Source organism: Talpa europaea (genome assembly GCF_964194135.1).
Source record: "Talpa europaea genome assembly, chromosome: 1".
NCBI lineage: Eukaryota > Metazoa > Chordata > Mammalia > Eulipotyphla > Talpidae > Talpa > Talpa europaea.
Window position 1 is genome coordinate 146,521,617 of NC_140073.1, and position 26,446 is coordinate 146,548,062.

Consider the following 26,446-nt stretch of genomic DNA (forward strand, 5'->3'; position numbering starts at 1 on the left):
CAGACAAGAAAGAGTGAGTTGCTTCTCTCCCTTTCTTCCAAGAGCAATAGCAAAAGAGAACAAATCTTTCAAATTACCTCATTTTACCCATAATATATTTTGGGTAGATTATGTTTTAGAAAGTGGTCCCTGTCCTTTGTCATACAGAAAAGTAAAGATGGTTTGGGAGTGATGCTACAGAGTTCCTTTGGGAAGGGCTGGCCAACTGATCATAACAGAGGAAGAAGGAATATGATTTGAGTTGTTTTTGGTCAGGCATCTGTATTGGTGGCCATTTTGCTGACGGTTGTGGCCATTTTGCTAACTCTTCAGTTAGATTCCCACAGCATTCTGGGTACCGTCCTTGACAGATGGGACCAAATCACCACTAATGTCCCAGTGAAAAGCTTGGTACCCAGCAGACCTGTGATCACAAAAGTACCCTTGCATCATCTCTCTTTTTTGGTTATTATTGTTTTGGACCAGCCTATGGGAAGGTTTTCATTCTTCTGGCACAGGCAGAGGAAGAAATGGAAAATATTTGTGTTGGGAGGTAATGGGTAGCCACTGGGAGAAGATTCAAATAAAAGAGAGATTTTTAATACATGATGGATAGTGTTTGAGCATCCTTGACATATTAAAATATAAAACTTAGGGCCTCCCCAGTGGCGCAGTGGGTTGAACGCAGCTCTGTGAATCTGTCTGCAGCCTCTGCAGCATGGGTTCGATTCCCGGCCCAGTCAGGGAGATTCCCACATGGTGCGGCAAATCTATCCTGTCTCACCTGCTGCTCCCCTCAGCAGTGGATTTCAACCGAAATCTGCCTGTTCTATTCCCCACTCTGTCTCTGGTGGATCCTCTCACCGTCCCGCACCTCTGGCCTGTACCCCAGCTCTTGTGTAAAAATAAATAAATCTTAAAAAAAAAACTTAAAAAAAATAGGTCCTCAAAAGTCTATCTGAAGACAACATACAGAATGTCTTTTAATGTATACCCACATGATAATGCGTATGAATGCTAAGATTCAGAGAAGGCTCTGTGTGTTGGGGTGACATGGACAGGCGTTTTAATTAGACCCTACAGATTTAAGATCTCTCAATACAGGATTAGCCCTGCTGCATGGCTCTTACTTTTTCTGATGTTTCAAGGGAAAAAAAAACTCTTTAAAGACAGCAGCAGGAGGTTAATAGAAGCTTTAATAAAGTTTCTCTGGATCTTTTGATGGATGCTCAATTGCAAACTGGACTCCAGAGTCTCTTATGGCTCCTCAGAGGGGAGAGTAATTAATTTAGCCAGTTGGAGTGACAATAGACAATTGAGAAGCCCATCGAAAACCCTTGCTAGTCCCGCACTGTTCATTTCTCATCTCTGTCGGGCACTTATTTTTCAAATCTCTGGCTGGCTTCTCCAGAGGGTGTGCAAGTTGGCAGTAGTGTCCAAAGCCACACAATGAAACACGAATCAGAATTAGACTGTTAAGTGTTCAGGGCGAATGCTGGTGAATGGATTTCTCTTTTCACAGATGAACATATCTGCTTATTTATGCAGGAAAAAAGGGAATGAAGTCAGGAAAAATCATGTTCTCTGTCCTGGGTATATAAATAAAACTTTCATTTTCTTAGAGTGAAATATTCACATTTAAAAAAAATGCAACTCAATTTTTACTTATAAGCAATAATTACCACTAGGCTCTATAGACATTCTATTTGTCTCTGCTGCTCAGTCAACCTTGAAGTTGGATAATTTAGTAGGTTCTTTTGGAAGGCTTTTATATTTTTCTCCTCACTAGGACTGGGGGCACCCGCCCTGAATACAAATTTATGGTCCTGGAGCCAGACTCAAAGAGACTGGGCCCTGTCTCTGCTGGTTTATTTTATCCTCAATTATGGATCATCATTAGGGAGTGTGCTTAATAATAGTAGGGGTGGTAACAATATTGCATAAAAAGGAAATTATTTTTAGTATACATGAGAAGCGAGAGACTTCAAAAAAAAAATTGTGCTGCAGGTTTTAAAAATATACATTTCCTTGGCGTTATGAATTAAACCGTGGCTGGATCAGAGCTGTTAATGAGAAAACCAGTCTGGCTCCTCTGAAGCTCATTGTGTGCTCATTCAGGCTGATAACAACCCAGGCGCGGAAGGGACTGTCCACCCAGCCCCGCAGCAGAGGGTCCCTGTGGCATCCCCGCCACTAAGGATGTGCAAAGGACCTCTCAGCAAGACCTCTCAGTGCAGTTGCTTTCCCATTTAATGGATTTAAAATGAGTCTTCGGAAAGATTTCTGACATGGATTTCACGGACTTCATCATGTGTTTTCCTTTCAATTTCTTAGGAGTAAGAAAAACTGGTATGATTTCCTTGAGAGCCAAGGCAAAGAGGAAATCTCTAAGCCTGGACAACATAAAAATGTACTAGCACAGAGCAAATGATGATGTAAAAAGAAAATGACTGCCCGCACCTTGGAACCACACAATATTTTTTTAAAAATGCAGATTTTGTAAAGAACCAGAATACTTGCTTCATCAGAACAGTCAAACACAGTCTACATTTTACACTTAAACCCATGTGATGCTGGGGAAAGGTCGAGATAGAGGACAGACAAGGTTGATTGCAATTTTACTTATTTTTGTGAACACTTTGTGTCATAGTCAAAAATCTCTAAAATTAAAGGAGGCGCCTTGCCTATATCTCCAAATTGTTTCAAATGTGAGAGTAACCCAAACGCTAATCCACCCCCATCCCCAGCTGGGGCAGATCCAGACAAATGATACCAGCATTTCGATGCCATATCTGCCCTCTTTCTGACTGGTTCTCTTTCTTGAGTTAGTGCCCCAGAGCAGCGGAGATTGGCAACCTTTGTAAAGAGCCAGATGGTTAATATGTTCAGTTTGTGGACCATTCACTCCCTTGAAGCTACTCGACTCTACTGTGTCTGGTGAAAACCGTCTTTGACAATAGAGAAGGGAGACGGTTCCAAGAAAACTTACTGATTGACACTGAAATTCTATATGATTTCCGCATGTCACAAAATATTACTCTCTTTTGATTATTTTCAACACTTTAGAGACAGAAAAACCATTTCTAGAAGGATGTACAACCCATGAGGGATCAAGATTGGGTCCTCAGGGGCCTCCCTGGTGGCGCAGCGGTTGAGCGCTGGGTTGCGAAGCTGCCCGCAGCCTCTGCGGCGCCGGTTCGATCCCCGGCTGCTCTCCGGCCACCAGAGGAGGGTCCCACATGGCGTGCAGACCTCTCCTGCCGCCCGCTGCTCCCCTCAGCAGTGTACTTCGGTCCTTCTGCCTGCTCTGCTCCCCGCTCTGGCTCTGGTGAATTCTCTCGCCCTCCCGTGCTTCTGACTGTACCCAGTGCATGTATAAACAAAACAAACAAACAAATAAATAAATAAATAAAACATGCCTCTATAAAAAAAAAAAAAAAGATTGGGTCCTCAGGCCATAGTTTGCCAACCCTTGCTCCAGGGCACTAAAAGCTAAAAGTCAGACTTTTGTGTCTCAAAAAGACCAACAGATTTTCTCTCTCCTTCATTTTCAAAGTTACAGAAATCTCGGTCCTGGCCATCACTATCTTGGGTTTAATATCTCATCATGAGTCTCAAAATCATAAGGAGTGATTCTGCTTGTTGCTTTGAGCTTGACTCTCATCTCAGACCCAGCCCAGGGTTGCCCCTTACTCATCAGTATAGACTAGAACCACTGTTATATGACCTTGGATTTCAAGACCTTTCATGTCAGGCCAAACTAGACATCCTAGTGCCTTCAGTTTCTTCCTGTTTCTTTCTACTCTTAGGCATAAGCACCCCATTAGTCTCCTTACTTGACAACTGCATTCATTTCTATCTAGGCAAAGGCAGAATTTTATAGATTGAAGTTAAAGAAGTTTGCAGAGCCCTTTCCTAAGCTCTGTTCTTCTTTTTTTTTTTAAAGATTTATTTATTTATTTGTTTATTTACTTACTTACTTATTTATACAAGCACTGGGTACAGTCAGAAGCGCAGAAGGGTGAGAGAATTCACTGGAGCCAGAGGATATAGCGGAGCAGGCAGATTTACTGAAATACACTGCTGAGGGGAGCAGCGGGCGGCAGGAGAGGTCTGCGCACCATGTGGGACCCTCGCCGGTGGCCGGGGATTGAACTGGTGCTGCAGAGGCTGCGGGCAGCTTCTCAGCCCAGCGCTCAACCGCTGTGCCACCAGGGGAGGCCCCTAAGCCCTGTTCTTAATTTGCTATTTGTAATTCTGTAGGTTTTTTATTTTCAAATAGCATAAAAATTGTCTAAGTTTCAGACCCCATAAAACCCGGCGCCACCATGCCTACAGGACATTACCTAACTCAGTGGCTCTGAGAGTCTTCCCTATCCCCCACCATCTCCCTGAAGCTTTCCTCTTATTGTCTAGGAGACAGGTAGCAATTATACCCAGTGGGGATGAGAATTCCCACTGTTCTCCATTATCCCACTCAAATAACATAATATGTCTAATTAAAAGATGGCAGAGAAAGAAAGAACGGGAACTTTCCCAGTTGAGTAATAAGACACAAACCCTCTTGTACTAGGTTATTTTCTTTTCTCTCCTCATTATTTTAATGTTATTAAATTTATCACTAGTTGGTAAAGAGTTCACTCATTTGTTTCTACTGTAAATAAATGTGTTAATCAACAAACAGGTATTGACTATCTGTAAGGAACTGCACAGCAACATTGTAAAGAAATGGCACGTTGCTGTCGGTGAGGTATTTTCTCCAAGCTTCCGAGAGGACAAGACCGATCTAGCAGATAGCACCAGCTCACTGAGAGCAAGGCAACTGGGACAGGATTCTTCATCAGGGCCCTAGGGGGGTCTTCTCTTAGTGCCTGCCCTCTGAGAACAGAGCTGGAAATGTTATGTTCCGAGCATGGAGAAGTGGAATCAATTGAAGACAGGTGGGCCATGGAAACTTTAGAAAATGGGGCATTGCTATGAAGTCACAAGATCTGTTTTTCATACACATCACTAGAGTAGAGGTCCTCAATCGTGGTGCAAAGAACATTCTGATCCAGACAACTCCTGGGGGTTTTAGCTGCCTCCCTGTCCCTTGCCAGTCAACTACACACTGCGGCACTCTTACTGGCCCAGCTGTGACCACCAAAAATGCCTCCAGATATCGCCATGTGTATGGGGAGGGACATGGAACGAAGATACTCAAGGTGCCTCTAACTTCCTGTTATTCCCTCCAAACTAAATGCTTCGATAGGGTGGGGGGTAGTAAGGGTGGAGAGACAGGATTCAGATTCATTCTCATAATTCCGCTGAAGCTTTTCAAAAACATTTTTTCCCCAGAAAAAATTGACACTGACATGGGCTCAAAAGGCAAGTCCTTTTTAAAAAAAGGCTTCAGCAGAAGCTCAGGTCTGAACAGCACAGGAAATAAGTCCTGCTTCTTCTTGATCACTGTCCAGGGCTTATTCCTGAAATCATACAGTTTCAGAATTATAAAAGACCTTAGAGATTAGCTAGGTTTAAATAATGATGTCATCCATGAAATATTTGAACTCCTCCAAACTCAAAAGTGTTATAGATGTTAGTCCATAGGGCACTAGAGTTGTATCACATGTAAAAGGAAAATCCAGAAGAGCTATATTTGCCCTGGTACCATTTGGGGTTTGCAGAGATCACCGTGCTCAGGGGTCTACAATAATTTAAAGCAAACAAAACAACTTAATGTGGGGCTCACCCCCATAGCTGGAAGATGGGTGTGGGGATCTAGGGGTGCAAAGTAAAAACCAAGGCAGTGCTATTAAGATCTACTGCTGGCTGCCATCAAAGTACTTTTTGCAAAAATATTCAGAGTTTTGTTGCTTGACCAGAAAAATCGTGTTTCATTCATACAGTGTTTCTCTCTCCTAGTGACACATCCTGGACTCATTTGCCTGAGATGGTCCACTTCAGTAAAAGTAAACCAAAGGAAAACCGTCTAGGAAATAAACCACCCAAATCACCCGGGAGCCTGTTTACTCGTTTTTCATAAACATCAAACCATCTCCTCCTAAACAAAAGACAGAAAGCCGCTGGAGGGTGGGAGTGGAGGAAGGGAAATAGGAGATTTCAAGATGAATGTCTCTTTGCCCGTTTTGGAATGCAATGTCAAAAGGTAACTATAGGGGCCTCCCTGGTGGCGCAAGGGGTTAAGCACCGCACTACTAAGCAATCCGCAGCCTCTGCAGCATCAGTTCGATCCCTGGCTAGCCATGGAGCTACCCACAGGGCACAGCAGACCTCTCCTGTTTCGCTTGCTGCTCCCCTCAGCAATGTACTTTGGTCAGTCTGCCTGTTCTGTTCCCCACTCTGTCTCTGGTGGGGAACCCCCTGCATCTCTGGCCTGTACCCCAGCTCGTGTATGCATAAATAAATATTTTTTTAAAAAAAGGTAACTGTATGGAAAAGTTCCATATTCCTGGTTTGATGTTTTCTTACAGCGCCCCCACCCTCACACTCTTCCTGCCTCTTTCACCTCTCTCAGCAGACGGGAGGTGGGGGTGGCTGATCTCAGGAAGAGAATTTGGGAGACATACTTGTCCTCAGATCACACCTCTCTGCTCCCCCCCATCTATCTGCACTGGCCATCCATTTGGGCAAACTTATCAGCACAGGCTTTTCAATTTAGGGAGCCTGCAGTCAACCAGCAGGGCGCCACTGATGACACAGGAGTGTCACTAGAACCAGCCCTTTTGGCCATCCATATAAAATTCACATCCTTCACTCAGCTGCAGAGAAATAACCTGACATTCTGGTTTCTCCTTTGTCCTCTTCTTTGTGTCAGTGGTTTTGCACTCAGGAGTGTTCAAGGAAAAAGGTTGTTACTAGCCTCATTAAGACACCCCAGGACTGGGCCTCCCTTGAGGCGCAAGGGGTTAAGACACAACCTATGAAGCTTACTACAGCCACTGCAGCACAAGTTCGATCCCCGGCCAGGGAGCAACCCACATGGTGCAGCAGACCTCTCCTGTCTTGCCCGCTGCTCCCGTTAGCAGTATATTTCAGTCAGTCTGCCTGTTCCCCACTGTCTCTGGTGAACCCTCTGACCCCTCACACCTCTGGCCTGTACCCCTGTTCTTGTATGCATAAATAAATAAATCTTCAAAAAAAAAAAGACATCGAAGGACAGTAAGATTTCGCTCAGAATAGTTTCAACAATGCTTGTGAGAACACCAGTCTTGACTTCATTCCACACCTGCATGATCAAAACCCAGCTCAACCTCCACCCCCTGCTAAGCTTCTGGAGGCCTCTGGGAGGGAGGAAGCCAAGGGGATGCAGGCATGTCCCTGGCTTCTAGCATTGGCGCTGATATCCACTCGGTGAGTCATTTCCTCCTTCTGGAGCTGCGTTCTCATCTGTGGACGACTCAGAGGTGGTGATGATAAAACCAGGAATTTTTGGTTTTGTGTGTGTTTGTTTGTTGTTAAATACATTACTGATGAGAGAAGGATCCCTATGAAAACACTGTAAAAATGGAGAGTGGCTGAATTCATGCTCTTCAGGTAGTAAATACCAGCGTTCATTTGTTCTGTGCATTCCTTATAGAGGGAGATAGCATTGCCTATAAAGGTCCCAAAGGAATTTAATTTAATGAAATGATAGGAACAACTGCAATTAGAATATAATTGTGTATATGTAAATATGCTTAGGGGAGCTTTGATAGAGTTTATGGTTGCTACATTCACCCAGAATTTTGGCCTACATTATTAATTTGCACTACTATGAAGAAAGGGTTTGTTAATCAAAGATAAACTATCCCAATGATTTTGAATTAGTGAACTCCAAATTGTGGCAGGATAATGAGGCGATGCTGTGCTCATATACCACTCTGCTAAGCGAAAGCTTTCTGGCTGGCCACATAGGAGGTCTCCTTATTGAAAGATTTATTTTTAATTTTGAACAGCTTCCCAGCATTACCCTTCATGAAAATTAAAATAAGAAGCTGGAATTTTGTCCTATTCAGCAAACCTCCTGGCATGGCTGCTCCCCATGGCAGAGAAAACCTCATGTTTAGAGGAATTCCCTGTTCACCTTTCTCCTAGATCTGCAAGAATTACACCCATGTTTTTAATAAAACATTGACTTTTTCCCTCCCTCTCCAGACTGTATTTGCATACTCTCTTCCCTTGGAGAGATTCTGGCCTGTCTTCTTTGCATGCCTTGTGCCTTCTGACCTGGTAGGGGTTGACCTAACCCCTTGGCTCAAATCCTTAAGGATACAGAGAGTCATAGGTATCTACCGACCAAATAGCTGGGAGCTAAACTCCCATAGAGAATGACTTCACCTTGCACAGCTGAAGCCTCAATGCAGTTAAGAACACAAAGTAGCCATGTTTTAAGAATAACTGAAAAGTGACATCAGACCAAACATGTGGCTGACAGTCTTACCACCCAGGTTCCCCAGTGAGTACAAAGATGTCTCCCTAACTCAGGGACACCGGGTAGCACCAATGGGGTCCCCAAGATTTGTGCCCATTCTTTCTGAAACTTTTACTGCATTCTTTCGAAGAGAATTTTAAAAAGCTGCCAATCACAGATTATAGGTGATATTATCAAAACCTACTCAATCAGGGCCTCCCCTGGTGGCGCAGGCAGTTGAGTGCAGCACTGTGAAGCTGTCTGCAGCCCAGCCTGCCGGGGGAGAATCCCACATGGCGCAGCAAACATCTCCTGTCTCGCCCGCTGCTCCCCTCAGCAATGTGCTTCAGTGGATCTGCCTGTTCTGTTCCCTACTCTGTCTCTGGTGAATCCTCTCACCCTCCCACACATCTGGCCTGTACCCCAGTTCTTGTATGCATGAATAAACAAATCTTTAAAAAAAATAAAAACTTACCATAAAAAAAAAACAACCTACTAAATCATCTTAGTTTTTGTCAAAAAATACAGCCAATCACCACCAATGGCGTACACAACCAGAAAGTACACAATTACAAGACAATTACAAGACACAAGAATAAACAAATGATCTATTTACACCACAAGTTTTAAAAGATGGGCCACATTTGTGTGATTGAAGCTCCATTCTGGTAAGATTTGCCTTTCTAGCTCCAGGTCAAGATCTCCACCAAGTCTCACCTTTTTTATTTATTCAATAAAGTTCAGGGGAAAGTGAAAAAAATAATGAGCTTTGGATCAGGACACTGGAATACTTTTCACTGTAGGATCAATTAGTACAGATATATTTTTCTTAACTATTGAGTGCACTTACTGAAACATTCATTTAAGAGAAAAGTGCAGGAAGAGGTGATAGGATTGCTGGCAACTTATAATTCTTTTCCGGTGAAGTTTGTTGTTCTTAAGAGCTACAGTGCTTTTGTTCTGCTCCTCTTTTACTCTCCAGAAATAAATAAGAGGGAGTCTGCAATGTGAAAACTGTGACAAAAATCTCAGATTGAAAATTAGCAAGAGTAAACGTGGAAGCTTTCTGCAAAGAACGAGACTGAGTCAGATCCAGACACAGAGCTCAAAAAGTCAGACTCCACAGATCCAGAATCTGTATTTTATTATTATTTTTTAATTTACTTATTGTTATTGAAGTACCATTGTTTCACATCCTTGCCAGTGTTTTGACAGTAAAAAGCAGGTAGTTAAGTCTTCCTAACAGTTACGCATAAACTCAGCAGAAACACATCTTGAACAGAAAATGATTTCCTAGCCTGCCTGAGAAGAGAAAAATGGTATAGGAAATGAGGTAAATTAGCTCTCTCTCCCACATGTCAATTATGGATTCAATTATGAAAGTGGTTGCAAAACTACTATGTGTTTAGAAGAAAACTGTGTCAACCACACAGATAAAAGCTGTCCATGGGACCCAGCCACTGTTCACATGGTGATGACACAGATCCATGTCGATTACTTTCTAAATTTTAAAATTAATATAACAACATCAAAGCTGTAGCTGCTAATACTTCTGTTGGAAAAAAATAGCTAAGACCAGTATAACCCTCTGTAATAGTAAAGATTTAGTTCATTATCCTAAATGATCTATAAATGTGCAAATGTCCCACAATGCAACTTGTGGTAAATGGTGGCAGGGATCCCCAGCAAGAGCCCAGCGTGAGTGACCCAGCTCACAAGACTCCAGCCTAGCCCTGTCTTGGTCCTCATTTCATTTCCACAACTTAGCACAAGGACGTGCCATATGCAGTGTGCAAAAAAATACTTGCTGAATGAATAAATGTCCTTCTAAGTATCTTCTGTATTATAACACAACTCACGGGTTTATAATTAGATCCCAAAAGTTCTACTTTGGTTGTAGAACGTTAATATCATTCAGGGGTAGCAACTTAAGCCCCTCCTCCCCACCCTTAGACCATACAATAAAGTGGATCAGATTCCTACCTGCTTGGTTGGTCGTCACGGTGACAGACACAGACTGGTCCGGGCTCGGGTTATACTTGGACACTCCATTCACTGCCCAGATTTCAAAAGTGTAGTTGGTATGAGCGAGGAGGTCAGTGATGGAGACCTTGGTGGACTTCAGGCCATTCTGCTGTGGGGTGTAGTGGACGCCGCTTCCACAGGGCCGGCACTTGCTGGAATCCCCAGCTCCACACTTCTTGCAAACCACGTTGTAGGAAATGTCCTGGCGGCCACCTGTGTTCTGAGGACTGCTCCACTCCAAGTTCACCGATGTCTCGTTGACATTTGAAATCAAGTTGAGGGGAGCGGAGGGTGGGCCTGGAAACAGAAAAGCAACAACAATATTTTCACACCGAGAACGGACACCAACCCCTTGGGCTCTCTGAGCATGCGTTTGTCTCTGAAGCTTTGGGAGGTCAGGTGGACCCACTTGGCGAAGAAAGCACAAAGCAAAACACGGTATCAGAAAGATCTCTTGAAAGGACAATGAGATAGAAGCTGGGAAAAGTGTCATCCTCTCTGCTCTGCAAACAAACGCTGTGATGTGAAATCTCCACAAATGGGCCCCGAGTCCAGGCTTTCTCTCTGAAGTGGCAGGAAAATATAACTTATCTAGTTTCCATCTTACTATCTCGAAAAAATGGGTACTTGAATGTGATTCTAGTTCCCAGGGCTGTTGTGGGACTCTGGCAAATTAACAGTTAGGCACCACTTTTAAAAATAAATGATGACTCCTAAGTATACCATGTCATCAATATGGAATAAAATTAACTGAATTGTATAGCTACGCCTCTTCAGTTCAGCATGGCAGTTGAGGGTTAATTTGTTTGTGGGCAATTAAATAGGAACTGGTTTAACCTGGTTGCAGACAGGAGGGGAGAAGACAGTTGGGAGATCTCAACGCTGAGCAGAACTAGAACAAGGCTCCCGGGCCCCTCGCCTGCCCTTTGGCTGATGGTGGCTGATGAGCCCTTGCAAAGAAGTTCATTCCCACTGACACCTGAGCTTCTGAAACATACATGGTGGTGGCGGGGATTGCAAAACAGAACAAATGATTGAGAACAACAGAGTAGTTGGTTTAAAAAATAATACTAAAACCTAGTTATTAATAAATAGCTGATGAAGCATTACTAATGATTATTAATAATGACAACCCTGATGAATAAGAGCCATAATGGACCCTCACTTGCTTCTTGCTGCAGATGACTAGCGTTGATGAACCAAGAACTGTGGCCCAGACTGCCTTCCAGGAAAAGGCTCAGGGTGGTAGGAAAGGGAAGGAATTTTCCTGTTCTGAGTTGGCTCCGAAGGTTTCAAGGACATCCGGCACTCTCTAATGGGAAATATTTACTCAATGTGACAGTGGGAAAGTTCTCTTTTCCTTCCTCTTTCCCACTTTGTCTTACAATAAAAGAGACAAGTTGGGCCTCCCTGGTAGCACAGGTTTTAAAGTCTTAGAGCTATCAAGCTAGCGCCAGCCACTGTGGCATGAGTTTGCTGCCCGGCCAGGGAGCTGACCCACATGGTGCAGCAGACCTCTCCTGTCTCCCCTGCTGCTCCCCTCAGCAGTGTATTTCAGCAGATCTGCCTGTTCTGCTCCCCACTCTGTCTCTGGTGAATCCTCTCACCCCCCAAAACCTCTGCCTGCACCCCAATTCTTGTATGCATAAAGAAATAAAAATAAATCTTAAAAGAAGAGAAGTTTTAATGAAATTTTTGAGGTTTCTTGCTCATTGTATCTATTCTACATCTATTTTGTGTTTTTTTTTTTTTTTTGTAATGATGACTTTGAAGGAAATTTGCTCATGAGCCTCAAGAAAAGGAAGTTAACTGGATGCCTGCATGCACTTGGGAGAGGCGCTAGTTAGTCAATCAGAATGATGTACTGCTCCAAAGTCGAGAGAGACTTGGAAAGAGTAACCTACAGAGGAGTCATATTCAATGTTTATCACAACTCCTATGGCGAAAGACCAAAGGATCTTGGTGGTCACAATGACTAAGGGTAATTTCACTTGCCTCTTCTTTTTATGCAACTGAATTGAAGACTTTATTTGAGGAGGTTAAGCAGGGCCTCCTTATTTGCCCCCATGACTAATTACCAACAAGTCTCTTAGTATTAAGATGTGCTCTTCATTGCATTAATTTTAAAGGAAGAAATATGCTATAAAATTTGCCTTGAAGGTAAGATTCCCTCAAAACAGCCTCAGAAAGGAAGCATGAATGCTTCTCCTGTGTAGATATCACATTTGTGTTCATAGTCCTTATCCCAGAGAGATGACAATGGGGTGAAATAAGTTGATTTTGAATAAAAGAGTAGTTATTTAAAATCACAGAATCCTAGAGCAGATAAGATGATTTAGATCACTTAGTCAAATATCCTCATTTTAAAGATGAGGAAATTGAGACCCAGAAAGTGGATTTGATAAAATTTCATGCAACCTAGTGACAGAATCTGACTGAAATCCAGACTATGGACTCCCCTCTGGAGTTATTTCCACGCCTGCATGAAAGGTGCATAGTAGCAACAAATCAGTAGTTTCAAAGTTCAAGACATAAAGATAGGAAAAGGGGGTGTATCTTCAATCCCGTTGGAATTCTATAGACTTTTGCCACCGTTACGAGTCCACAGCTGAAGCCGAACGACAACCACTTGTTTACACAATGGACCAGTCCTGGTTCTTACTTCGCTGTGACTTCTGGGGTTAAATAAGAGTAACTCTTAAATCCATTAACCTCCTTGCCAAGGTTCCTAGTCCATTTTCACATGGGAAAATGCAACACAATGAATCAAGAGCTTGCAGAAGCAAAAAGTCAGTAATTAGTATGTAGGACTGGGCATGGCAGTGTCTAAACAGAGAAGAAATGGAGCAGAAAACTAAATGGTCACTGGACTCAAGATATAACACTGCCACGTGAAAAAAAAAAATACAAAAAGGCTGCAGAATTTCACAATGAAGAGTTGGCATGAAAACACATGGTCATCTAGGTGAGTCCTGTGAAGACCCTGGGGTAGTCAAAAGGGAAGGCAGAGGAACAGGTAAGTCCAAGTTCAATGCTGCCTCCATCAATGGTTGGGTGGATTATACTGTTTTGCTGCCACAATAAGCAAGTGTTGCTATAAAGCTATCCATGGCACTGCAGCATGAGTTTGATCCCCAGTCAGGGAGCTACCCACATGGTGCAGCAGACCTCTCCTGCCTCACCCACTGCTCCCCTCAGCAGTGTGTTTCAGTAGATCTGCCTGCTCTGCTCCCCACTCTGTCTCTAGTGAATCCTCTCACTCCCCGCCCCTCTGGCCTACACCCCAGCTCTTGTAGGCATAAATAAATAAAAATATATCTTTTTTTAGAAAATGCTTTAGAAAGAGTGGGGTGTAGGGAGGACTATCCAAATAATTATTCTCTATTCAAATAATTATTGAGTGTCTAATATTTGCAACTGGCTCTAGGTGGGAACAGCAGAGGGGGGAAAATTTCTGATTCATTTTGAAACGTCTCTGGGTGAGAGAAGGAAGGGACAGGGATGCAAATGAGAAAGGAGAGAGTAATGGAAGCAAAATGTGTGTTATGTGAGCATCAGAGGCTATAAGGGCACATGCTCTGCTCTTTCTGGTTTTTACAGTTTCATAACCAGCCAGTATGGCTGGAGATTGTAAAATGGGGGCCTATCACTTAAAATTTTGTTATTTGGGATTGATTATGATTGCTTTTCCCATTTTGACTTCATATGCTGATTGATTCAAGCATGAGGCTATGGAAAACCTTATCTCTGCAGAAAGTTAATTTTTAACATTTTCAAAGTGTTGGTTGACATTTTCCTTGTGGTCCTTATGCACGTCTTAATATTAAAAAATTAGTTTTTAATTACACTTTTCCTTTTAACTTGATATCAAAATTAAGACAGTGTTAAATATAAATCCATCAAACACAAAGGATATTTAAACAAAAACAAATGTCCTTCCTTTTCATATTTTGGTTTTATTTGTAAAACCCTCTTGAAAGTAATATATAAGTCCACTGGATTCTATGCATCCAATAAAGGGTCTGCGTATTAAACTATCTTAAAGTGACACTACCAGAACTGAAAGTCAAATGCAATATTTAATTTATGAACCCTTAAGAGCAGCATGCAACAAATATTTCTCTGTGAAAGACCCCATAGTCAAATATCTTAGATGTTATGGATCATTTGGTGTCTGTTGCAATTCTGCACTGTGTCTCAAAACAGCCAAAGACAATAGTGAAACAATTGGGTGTGGCTGTGCTCCAAGAAAAAATTTTTTGCAAGAATAGTTGGTAACAGAATTTGGCCTCAGGTCAGAGTTTACCAGTCCTGCTGCTGCAGGCTGGTAATTTGATGGGTGTAACAACCACCCTTAGCAGAAAGGTGATCACCAAATTTCTCATTAATTTTTTAACCTAATTCTAGGGACTTCTAGTTCTCCCTGAACTGACCTTGGTCCAAGGTGCCCTGATTTACACATTTACCATTTACAAAAGCCCAGATAACTTTGGCATCTAGTGCTCTAGTTACCTTCATTGACAAAGAAGGAATAAAATGTATGAAATATTAGGGCCTATTTCCTGAGTTCTCATTGCTATAGTGAAATGGGCACTGAATTTCTTGCTGCTGTGGATAAATTTAATGAACATCCATTCGCTTCACTGGTGTGAAATACTTTCTGTATTGCACAGCAGGTACCGGTGAAAGGTGCGAATAATGGGTAATTATTATTTTCTAGTGGAATGTCAACTTGCATTCAGTTGACAGGAGTTTGACAGCATGAAGTCCCAAAGAAACTATAGCCAAATTACAAGTGAAGCAAAGGACGATCATATCACATCATATCATAAAATATCATATCATGTAATATCATAAAAGGAATCTTGATCTTCCTTAACCTCTCATGTGTTCTCCAGTGGGAAAAGACATGTGTGCAGAAATGAACCATACACTATCACTATCTAGGAGAAATTAAGTAAATGTGGCATTGAAGAAGGGCCATGGAAGCATTAAAGGAAATTCCAGTAACTTCACAATTCTTAATTCTTCCCTTCCATGTAGAGATTAAAACCTAATTCCTGAGTAGTTTACAGTACATGCTTGTCTTATATGGGGATTTAATAGTTGCCTCATTTAGGACAACCTGATGTTTACGTTTTCACAGGACTTTGTATGAGTCTTAATAATGTCATTCAAAAAGCGTCAGCCAACAGTGAACTGACATCCTAAGAACCTCCAATGTGAAGGAAGAATTTACTAAAAACCATTCCATGGACCCACCCCTCCCCTCAAGCCTGAAGAGAACATGTCATGTTCTTATAGGAAGGCACTGGGACTTAAACAAAAGATGGTCACCAGCTGCTGATGAAATTTGCAAACTGGATTTGCAAGTGGGTTTTGTTCTGCAAAAGGGTTTAAATCCATATGAACACATGGTATAATGTGCCCCATAAACATGAAACATCTATTTCTTTTTTTTAATTAATGAATTAACATTTTTATATCTTTTTAAATATTTTGACAGTACAGGTTTTCTCCTCTTAGGTGAGGTCATCGTAGCTCTCCCCCCATCAAAGCACCCATATTTCTCCTAGCAACTGGAATTCAAGTACTAAAACTTGAATTGTTTAAAACTTACATGTTAGCAAAACTGACAATGTAACTGAAGACCAGGGAGCTCTGGCTAGAATTTTCTCCCTCTTCTCTTTCAATGTCTCTTCCTTATCCCTTCGATCTCACCTCCTCATTCCTGACTACTCAAGCAAGTGCAACCTCCCCCACTTAGAGTTATCCTATCACCTAGTCCTTTATTTTGTGCTTCTAATGTGGGTTGTAACTTATCTTGATTATTATTTATATTCCCAATAGGACAGAAGATGCACAGGAACAGGAATCCTCTCTGTCCTGGTTTCTGAGACTAAACTTTGAATAAGTCAAAGTCCACATTCACTAAGTCCCTGAATAAGTCCATTACAATCCTTCCCAAACATGGTCCAGCCCAGGCTTAGAAGCATCACTGCCACAGCGCTGTGCACATGTCCAAAGCTGACCCCCCCTTAAAGGCAATCACATGGTAAAAGACTAAAAAAAAATTCAAGTCTGGCACTAAGGCTGGGAGATTGTTGATGGGAAACCAAAATAGCTGGGCTGTTATAGAGAGCGGTTTCAGAGTTATCACAGACTTTTAAGACTTAACCGATTTTTAATCACCATTTTCAAATTCAATGTCTGCGCTATGAAATGAATTCCGAATGTGGAAAGAAGCAATCCCCAGGAGCAAGGGTAGAAACGTAACTCTTAAGTGATCAATTTCTTTAAGCACCGCTGTCACCTTGCTAAAATGGCAAGGCAACCCGCACAAGACACCGTGGGTCTCAAGTTCCATCTCATAAGGCTTCATTAATCATGTACAACTTTCGGACTGTCAATAATACTTCAGTGCCTTAGCCGATCAACCCTCCGACCCTTCACATAAGCCTCCGTTAATCTCTCTCCAGCTGAAAGACAGGTTAGAAGGCAGAGTAAACAGTTAGGGTGTGTAAGTTTTGACTGAAGGAAAGCCCATGCATCCCCCTGACAGTTGTATATGTTGCTACCACTAATTGCTTTCTCTCAGCCTCCCTGCTGGGGATTAGTTTACATAAAGACTGCTGCTCGGGGACACCTATTCCCAGATATATGGACAGCACATAACCTTTTATCAAGGAAGTCTATGTAAGTTTTAACAATGAATGGAGCCAAAGCAGAACTGCCCATTACTAAAAAACAGAAGCCTCTAGATGGACCAATCGTTTATCATGAAAAATTCTTGGCTCCCTGTACAGGTAACTCCCTGCTTGAATTCTGCTACTGTCTAGTTTTCTGGTTTATTCTCTTTTGTCTTTTCTTTACGGGATTAACTGGGGTTTTGGTTCCTTTAAGATAGCCAATGTGTGACTGAATTACTTTATAAAGCCAATGCCCCATTATCCAGGAAGAAGCCACCACTGAAAGACTGAGAAAAGTAGTATTTTCTTCAAATTATATTACTTTATATTGAGGTCACATGCTTTACAACTGTAGATGACATAGGGGCATATAGGTTCACACCTCTTCAGATGTGTATAATCATACCACACCATCACCCAAGGAGCCATCATCCCTCACCTCGTCCATCAAGGCCCCTCCACACTTGCTCCCCACTCCCCTCCCTCCCTCTCTGGAGCCTCCTTCTGCAGTCAGAATTCCAGGGTTGCTTTGGGTTTAGTTTCGCCTGTTCCTTTGTTTTGTTTCTTTATATTCCACATGTGAATGAAATCATCTGGTATTTTGTCTTTCTCCTTTCTATTATTTTTCTATTATTTTGCTTAGACCATATGTATGTATGTGTATATGTGTGTTTTATGTATATGTGTGTATATATATATATATATATATATATATAAAATCATGAGAATTTTGCTTTAGAATTAGCTAGGCTATGAATTCATGGACATGCTTACACGGAACTTTTTCACTCTTTATCTTATTTAATCCCCATACTAAAAACCTGTCAGAAAAGCATTTATTACCTGCAGCAATCTGATGACCAAAAACTAAGAAAAGTTAAGCAGCTCACCCAAATTCATAGAGACATGTTCAAAGTACCAATCAGAAATCATGACTGCAAGGTGAAGATGACCCCTGTCACATATATACATACTATTAGGAGAAAAAAATAAAACCAAACTACTAATTCTTTATGGAACCATCTGGAAAGTTCCCAATTTTCTCTGATCTCCCCAGAGTTACACTTCTCAGAGCTTCCCTGTCCATGCTGAAGGTGACTGCCTTGGCTTCCTGAAGGGTGTTCTTGTTCTGTTAAGAGTTTCTTCTCTGCCTGGTTCTTGCCTTCCACATGAGAGGGCAACTAAGGATTTCTGTTGAATGTTTGTTCTTTCGTTATCAAGGGTAAGGGTGGGACAATTATTTCTAGGCAATAGGACTCTTCCCTCAGTTCATTTTTTTTCTGAGCTGTAGTTAGCATGTAGAACAAGAGTCAACTATGAGAGGAAATCAAAATGCTGATAGCAAAGCAGGAATCCAGTTCCCGGGGGATCTCAGGGAAGTGTCTATCTAATTGACCCTGTTTCATAGTCACATGCTGTGCACAACCTCTGTATGACTTCCATGAAAAGTGTCAAAAATGCTATCCAGAAATGACAGCCCTTGGCTGATAACAAGCCACTCTTAATTATTCATGGTGGTAGGAAAATTGTAATAAACTGGCTAAATGGCTTTGGCAGATTTTTCCAGTCTTTCACTTAGGCATACATGAATGTTCCCCAAACCTATGCACTGTCCAGCTGAATGCACATGGCACTGTTAATCCAGGTGAAAAGTCTACATTGAGCTGCTTATTCATGTGATATGAGAAGTAGGTTGAAGGTCAAAGAGGAAGGCAACACAGCATTGTTGTAGAACATGGACGTCTGTGAGATGATACCTGATTAAATATCCTGAAGCTTTTAAGAAAAATTTACAAACAACCAAATAGCAAGATCGATTCCTCTGGGACATAATGCCTTCCATTAAGCACACCTGGGATCTTTCCTCTCTCTCCTTAATTGTCTTTGGACAAGAATCCTGCACTTGCATTCTCCAGAGTACTTTGCCCTGTTAATAGTCAAAACACTGACAGGTAACCAGTAGGAAGACACAAGCATGTGGTGTACTCACTGGCCAATGCCAGGCCTTGAACCACTGAGATCTGTGCAGAAACAGCCTGGCAATGGACTGGATGGAAGGCTGAATCTGAATCATCTTCTGTCTTTGGTGACTTTGATCAGTTTGTACAGTCCGGAGGACAAGCACATGAATCAGCTTATCCTCTGGCTCACAGGCAACTGCACCATATGTTCTGAACTGAAAACCATGCCATGTAATGTGGTGATGGGGGAGTTGGTGTCTCAATTTGAGTTTTTATTCTATGACCAGTGGAATGCAATATGTGGTAAAAGGCATGAAATAACACATTCCCCGGGAAATCTTGAATTCACGAATTTTCATAAAAATAGATTCACAAAAGTCACTGACTGCATGGATGATCAATGTGAAATGGCTAGAGATCAGCCAATGGGTCTTCAGGAACACTTTCATCAATAAATCAGGGGAACCTTTGGTCTTTGTTCTTACGCTTCCGCTAACCTAGTGTTTCTCCAGAGTTAACTGTGCTCCCATTGATCAATTTCATGCAATGTCCTCCCGCTCTCCATTATACTGCGAGTTACTTGCAGCTCTAAAGCAAAACGAAATATGCTTTTGGATAGAAAAAAAGTGCAGTTCAGTTGAAACTGAAGGCTGCCTTTCATCCTATGGTTTATACATCAAAGCCTCATTCCAGACATCCTTCCCCAAATCCCTTCGTCGGACTATTAAGCATGTAAATCTTTGGGGTAAAGAATTGAACTGAACATCAGTGGCACCTTCAAGGGTTTGTTTGAAAATGGATATAAGATTTCCAAAATTAAAGAACTTAAAAAAAAAAAAAAAAGCTTCTCTCTGCTCATGACCTTGGAAACAAGGAAGGAAGATGTTATTTTAATTTGCATTCAAATTTTAACAACACAGTCACACGGCACCACTGGGATCTGCTTAGGGTTCCACTGAAGATTGCTCATCATTTCATTAGGGTTCATTATGTTGATAACTGTCAGAAAGCATTAGAAGCAAGGACTCTGAGTAATAGAACTGAGATGGTAATTTTAAAACAGTGCACTTTCTGGAGGAAATACAGTGGGCCCCTAAATTCAATTAGAAAAGGTAAATGTAAAGATCCAATAAGTGTTTGGTTTGTTTTTTTTTTTTTTTTTGGCTGTTTAGAGCTAGGCTATTTCACTGTCTCAATAACCTAAAACCTGCCGAAATCTTTCTTAAGTCAGGACCTTCCGTCAAAGATTTTGGTAAATTTGCCCTCATTAGCTCTAAGCTCCTTCAGGATAAATTGTCTTAAAAGCTGCAATTTTGGAATATTTTAGGCCGTGTCTAAGTATCAATCAATCAGTCTTTGTTTGTTTGGCGCAGCTGAGTGAATTATTCAAGGCCGTTTACTGGGAGACAGATTTGTGAAGGTCCTTCAAGTTGGCAATCTAAAATAATAATCTCTTATTTACAGAGTGCTCCCAATCACCAGGCTCTAATAAGTCTCATCAAACAAGTTAAATAAAGTACCTAAAAGCGCGAGGACAGATTTTCAATTGAAAAACACAGAAACCCTGCTGGTAATGCTGTTCAGAAGTAAAGGTGGCAAAATAACAAATTAGCTATTTCTTTCTCCACACACCAAGTCAATTTACTACCTTTTTACGATATTTTTTCCTGACACATTTTGAAACACAACCAGGGGTTGGGAAGGACCTTAAATACAGTCTTGGTTCAACCTCCCAGTGGGGGGCACAGCGAGGTGGGGGGAGAGAAGACTTTTCTCACTTTATTCATTGAACCAGCTCTAAGGACTAAAGGGATCAAGGGCTTTCTGCACAAACATGTGTGACTTCTCCCAGCTGCTGGCTGCCAGCTATGTACCTATGGCAGGGAAAAGAGCCTGCTAGTGAGGGAGATCTGGAGGGGGGCTGGGTTATCTGCAGCGGTAAAGGACATTAATTTCATTAATAAAAATCACGTTGAGATTTCTCCTAAGAAATGACTCATGAAAGAAAAATCCCCTCCTCTGCTTAAATGACATCCTTGTGTGTACAGACTCCGTCTGGCTTTGACAGTGTCACCCAAAATCCTGTTGCCTTTCTTCACTGACCCCAGGTGTCTGAGGTGACAATTTACATTTACACATCCTGGCAGCAACCTAGTGGGGACTCTGGAAGAAAATACAAACAAATAAAGCTACACAGTGAGGGTATTTGGTTATGTGGCTGCAAGTTAGGTTGGATTTCCTTGATCTTGTAGACAAACGAATAGTCAATTTCCATGAAGGGAGAATGTTGAGAACCCTCGGCATATCTTTCCAGAGTCACCACTGAGCTGAAGAATAGTTCTGAAAGTTACAGGCCTGGCCTGCTAACTGATGGACAGGCTCCTGCTGTCCATCAGGGACACTCGAAGCCCTCATTTTCTACAGTGGTGCATCATAAGCGGCATTTGGGAACTTTCTGGAAACACAGACTCACAAACCTGAACTCCCTGCTCTCCCTCCCCCCCAGGTGATTTCCATGCACAGTAACGTTCAAGAAGCACTTTTCTCATTGTCCATTCTAACACATATGGATAATTTTCCTATCCCACAGGCAGTTAACCTAACCAAAGGCTCCATCCAAAGTCCTCCTAAAGAAACAGTTTATTTACCATCAAACTCTCTGAAGTCCTCAAGCATTGTGGCCAGTGTGAAGAATTTCTTAGGTGGTTCCTCCTAAATTAGCCCATGCTGCTTGTATTCACCTGGTCTAATCGTTCTCCAAGTGAACAAAAACCTGATTTTACAAGTCAGTGGAGCAGAGTCTCTCTTTGGCTAGAAGAATGAGTCTCGGAGAGTGTGTTTTATTTCTTCATTAGTGTGCCGTCACAGTGAGCGATCACTAAACGCAGGGCTGCATAAGAATGCTGGGGTTAAAGACAGCATAATGAACAAAGAAGGCCCCTCATTATCATGGCTGTCAGCACAAGGGAATTGGGTTTGTCACCTGGCTTAACCAACTGGTAAGAACTGATTAGAGGCTGGAATCACTTTGAAAGGATCCCTGATGTTTATGTTCTTTTCCATCCCCACAGCTTGTCAAGAGAATCCGATAAGGCTGGGGGTGGGGGGTGGGCTTCATTCTTTGGGTTATCTGAACAAGAGGTCCTTTGAGAAACAGCCACTGTCTTCTCTGTGGAAATGCCTTTTGCAGGGCTATCCACTAGAATTTTCTTCAATGATGGAAATATTTCATAGCTGTGTTGTCCAGCATGTCACCACTAAACCCATGTGGCTACTGAAGTCTTAAAATATGGCATGTGTCAATGAAATTGAATTTTAAATTTAATGGTAGTGACTTTATAGTTCAATAGGCAAATACGCCTTTGCTGCTAGGCTGGACAGCCACAGCTGTCAGGGAGAAATCTACAGGGAGAACCAGAGAGTAGAACAAATTCTAATTCTACTGCTTAACTTACTATTCACCAAGTATAGTCACCTCCCTGATATCCCTATCTCAAAGGAGGTCTCTTAAGAGTTGTATGAGGTTAATATTTATTATGTTTAAGAAATGCAGCTAAAAATTCAAGAGTAGTCTCAACCATGGCTGTATGGTAGAAGGTGGTTGGACTTTTGAAAATATTGAAGGCCGAGTCCTGCTCCCAAATATTCCAGGGTGTACAGCACTATTGATAATTGACTTGTGCAGTCAAGGGAAGCAAATCATGTCAGAGAGGGAGGAACATGCCCTGGTAATCGGTCCCAGAGGTAGTTGGGAGAGGAAGTAAAAAGCTGGGGATAAAAGAAGAGAACAAATATGTATTTGATCCCTACCCTGCACCAGACCGTTATCAGTATTTTGTTACTCATTTCTTGAAACAATGCCAGAGTTAGATAATGGAACTTGCCAAAGGTTAGATAATGGGACTTGCCTTTTACAGATGAGGAAACTGGGCTTGGATAGGTTGGACTGCCTGTCAAGTTTACAGTCTTGCCATCAGTATAATCAAGTGTTAAAGGCCAGTATTGCACAAGAGCTTGAGTTAATAAAGTACAAGAGAAGCAGTTCCATGGGACCGGACCAGGAGAAAAGGCCTCTCATACTGCTTTTGTCTTCTCCTCATGGATCTTTTATAAGTAGCACCAAAAGCCACCCAACTTCCTGTGTTAACACTGTCAAAAAACACTGCTAAGGGCAATTACTTAAATTTTTAAACTTTCTGGTCCCCCCATATGCTAAAACAATGCTTCCTTTTCCCCCTGGGCACCCTTAGGAGACACTCATTCCTCCAGACACATGAAGCTCCAAGGGCCGGGCCACTGCACTGACACACATCATGTCAGTTCCAGTAACTCAGGTGTGTAGAGGCCTCTGGGGTGTCCCTGAGCTCCCGTGTAAAGAGCTGCAGTGATGAGGCCTGTGGTCCATGGTTCCCTGGAATGCTGGACAACAAATCATAATCACTGCAAGGAATAGCAGGTCACCTTGCCAAAGATGAATTTTAGGAAATTTTGCAGCTCTAGCCAGCCTCTCGGCGCTGTCAGCCCACGCTGACGCCCCTGGAGTTTGCCATGATGCCTTAATTCCCATAACTGGAAAATGCCTGGAACTGAATGTGGATAGGGAAAGAGAGATTATTATCAAACTAGTCACACAAAATGGAAAATAGGATGGGAATATTTAGATTGGGAAAGAAAAAGGGTGAGAATTAAGCATGTCAAAGAACACGGCATCCAGAGAAAGTTCTTAGTCCCTGGAAAGAACAGAAAAAGAAGACAAAGAAGTCTTTGTCCATTTAGGCTGCCACCCAAGACTGGCCCTAGTGTACTCCTTAACTCACCTGGGGGGTGGGGGGTCAGGCGAGAGAGTCTCCTAGCAGATACTTAAGTCAGTCTTCTGGCTGTGCAGCCTGATCTCCAAGTGGGGGTGAAGTGTTAAGCGTGTACCTTAATATCTCTGAGCTGGCAGTTACCTGTGCTATAAACTGAAGATAATTCTCACTTATAGGCTTGTTATAATAGGAAATCATGTGATAAGGTTTATTGCAAGTACCTAATATAGTACCAGGATATAATTACATCACAGTTATTGTTATAATTGTTGCCATCTCTGGTTATGAAGGAAACAAATGTAGGTTAGAGCTGAAATCTCTCTCCCCACTCCTCTTTTTTTTTTTTAAAGATTTATTTATTTATTCATACAAGCACTGGGTATAGTCAGAAGCGCCAGGGGATGAGAGAATTCACCAGAGCCAGAGCGGGGAGCAGAGCAGGCAGAGGGACCGAAGTACACTGCTGAGGGGAGCAGCGGGCGGCAGGAGAGGTCTGCACGCCATGCGGGACCCTCCTCCAGTGACCGGGGAGCAGCTGGGGATCGAACCAGCTCTGCAGAGGCTGCGGGCAGCTTTTTGCAACCCAGCGCTCAACCACTGCACCACCAGGGGAGGCCCTCCCCACTCCTCTTAAAGGTAGTATTGACTGGGCAAGACAATGGTCTCGGAGTTGCCTCATCTGAAGTTATCTCTGGTGATCCTGTACTTCTAAATCATGTACCACATTGTAACCCAATGCCCAATGTTGCCTCAAATTAAAAAAAAAAAAAAGGAAGGAAATCATCTCTGCCCTAACCACAAAATATTTCTATTTGGCTTCAGGTAGGAGAAGACAGAATTTACGATAGGGAGCAAAATTTTATGCCATAATGTAGCCAATACTAAACTACATTTAGTAACTTCATTTTCCATAGCATGTAAAAAATGAAGTTGATGAATACGGACAACAATGAGAAAGGTGCTCTTGTTAAGTCCATTGGACAGATGTGGAGAATGAGACATAAGCAGATAAACAGTCACTCAGCTTCTAAAGGGGTGGGGTAGAAAACAAGCCCCAAACTGGAAAGTCTGTGAGCCTGGCCATTGGGCAGGGCCTCCACACACAGACTCACTGGTGGACACACAGGCAGAATAGCTGGGCCCACTGTCCCTTCTTCTGCTCCAGGTCACAGCCATGCAGGGGCTGTGAGCAGAGGGACACATATAAGACCAGAAGCATGCCAAGGAATGCTGTCCACATAAAGTATGAGAAAAGGTTTTTCTACGCCCCTGCATACCAGGGTGCCAACCCCAGCCACTCATAGCCCAGCCTTTACTAAGTGTCTATCATTAAGCAAGCATTTATTAGGATCCGGGCCCAGGTGTTACAAATACAAAACTATGAAGAAAGAAGGAAGGGGGTAATGACAGCACAAGCTATGACCTCAGTGCCCAGAACTGAAACCACTTGCCCACACGTGAGCCCATCCTCGGGACTTTGCCCTCTACCTGTTTCCCCTGCAGCTGTCAAGCTTCCCCCAGAGTCCTCGAGGAGACGGTGAAACCATTTATAAATTCCAATCTCAGCTCTAATTACACTGTCAGACAAGCACTGAATGCTCAATCTTAGCTCCACAGAGTAGTCTGTTGGCAGCTGTGCCTTCTGAAGGCAACCAGAACAGCAAGATCCTTTCTTTTCATAAGCATTTCCCCTGCTATGATTGAGAAAAGATGCAAGTTTGATCTCATTTGCCCCCTGCGTGGTTATCCTGGGAGAAGACCTGGCAGCACCCTGCTAGGTGGAAATGAAAGCTGTTGGCACTGCAGAAATGAGGGACGAGGATACAACTTACGGGTGCAGGGCATCGAGGCAGCATCATTGTCAGCTCTGAAAAAGCCACGGTCACAGGTGCATGATGTGGCTCCTTCCCAGACAGAGTAGCTGTGGGGCGGGCACTTGGCACAGGTGGCATCTGTGGAGAGGGCCTTGTAATATCCGATTTTGCAGGCTAAAGGAAAGAAGAAAAAACAAATCCATGTAAATCACTGCTCACACTGCAGAGCAAACCGCAAAGAAGAGAGACTTTTCTGCTACTCCCCAGTGACCATCTGGCTGCAGATGCAGATAAAGCAACCAAAAACATTAATTGATTCCTTAAAATGTCATTCTGAAAATGTCATCAACATTCCTGTTCAGGTGGAAAGGAGCGCTATGGAAGAAATGTCCTTAAAACTGGTAGAATCAGGTAAAATGGGTGCTCAAGTGTTTCAGGGCATGTGCCAGGTAGCCTGCATGCATGTGTGCTGTTGTTTAATCCCCACCATGCCCCTTTTCCATCCATGTTTCCAGCCTTACTTAGAAACTAGGAATACTAGGGCTTTTGATTTGCAAATTGCTAGTTGTGTACATTTGCAAATGCCAGGGTCCAGCTTTGACCCCAAGTCAAAGCCTGACCCCCAAGCTTGTACTCTTCACCACTTGCTATGCAATCTGAGCACATGGTCTTGAACCAACCAATTGGAAGAGTGTCCAAGTGCTAAGAAAAAATCGGTTGGTGATTAGATCCCAATTACAGCTACCGAGAGGCTCAAAGTAAAAGGCCGACAAAAGAA

At 42.5% G+C, this 26,446-nt stretch overlaps 1 protein-coding gene across 1 annotated transcript in view; it reads right to left on the reverse strand.

The window, feature by feature from the left end:
• The window catches only part of EPHA4 (EPH receptor A4), a gene marked incomplete at both ends in the record, with an annotated part of 141,904 nt that overhangs the window by 46,332 nt on the left and 69,126 nt on the right, over positions 1-26,446 (reverse strand). Inside the window, 2 exons of the mRNA XM_084250467.1 lie at positions 10,355-10,693; positions 25,687-25,842. Of these exons, the coding sequence (XP_084106593.1) occupies positions 10,355-10,693; positions 25,687-25,842 (495 nt within the window). The remainder of the gene's footprint in view (positions 1-10,354; positions 10,694-25,686; positions 25,843-26,446) is intronic.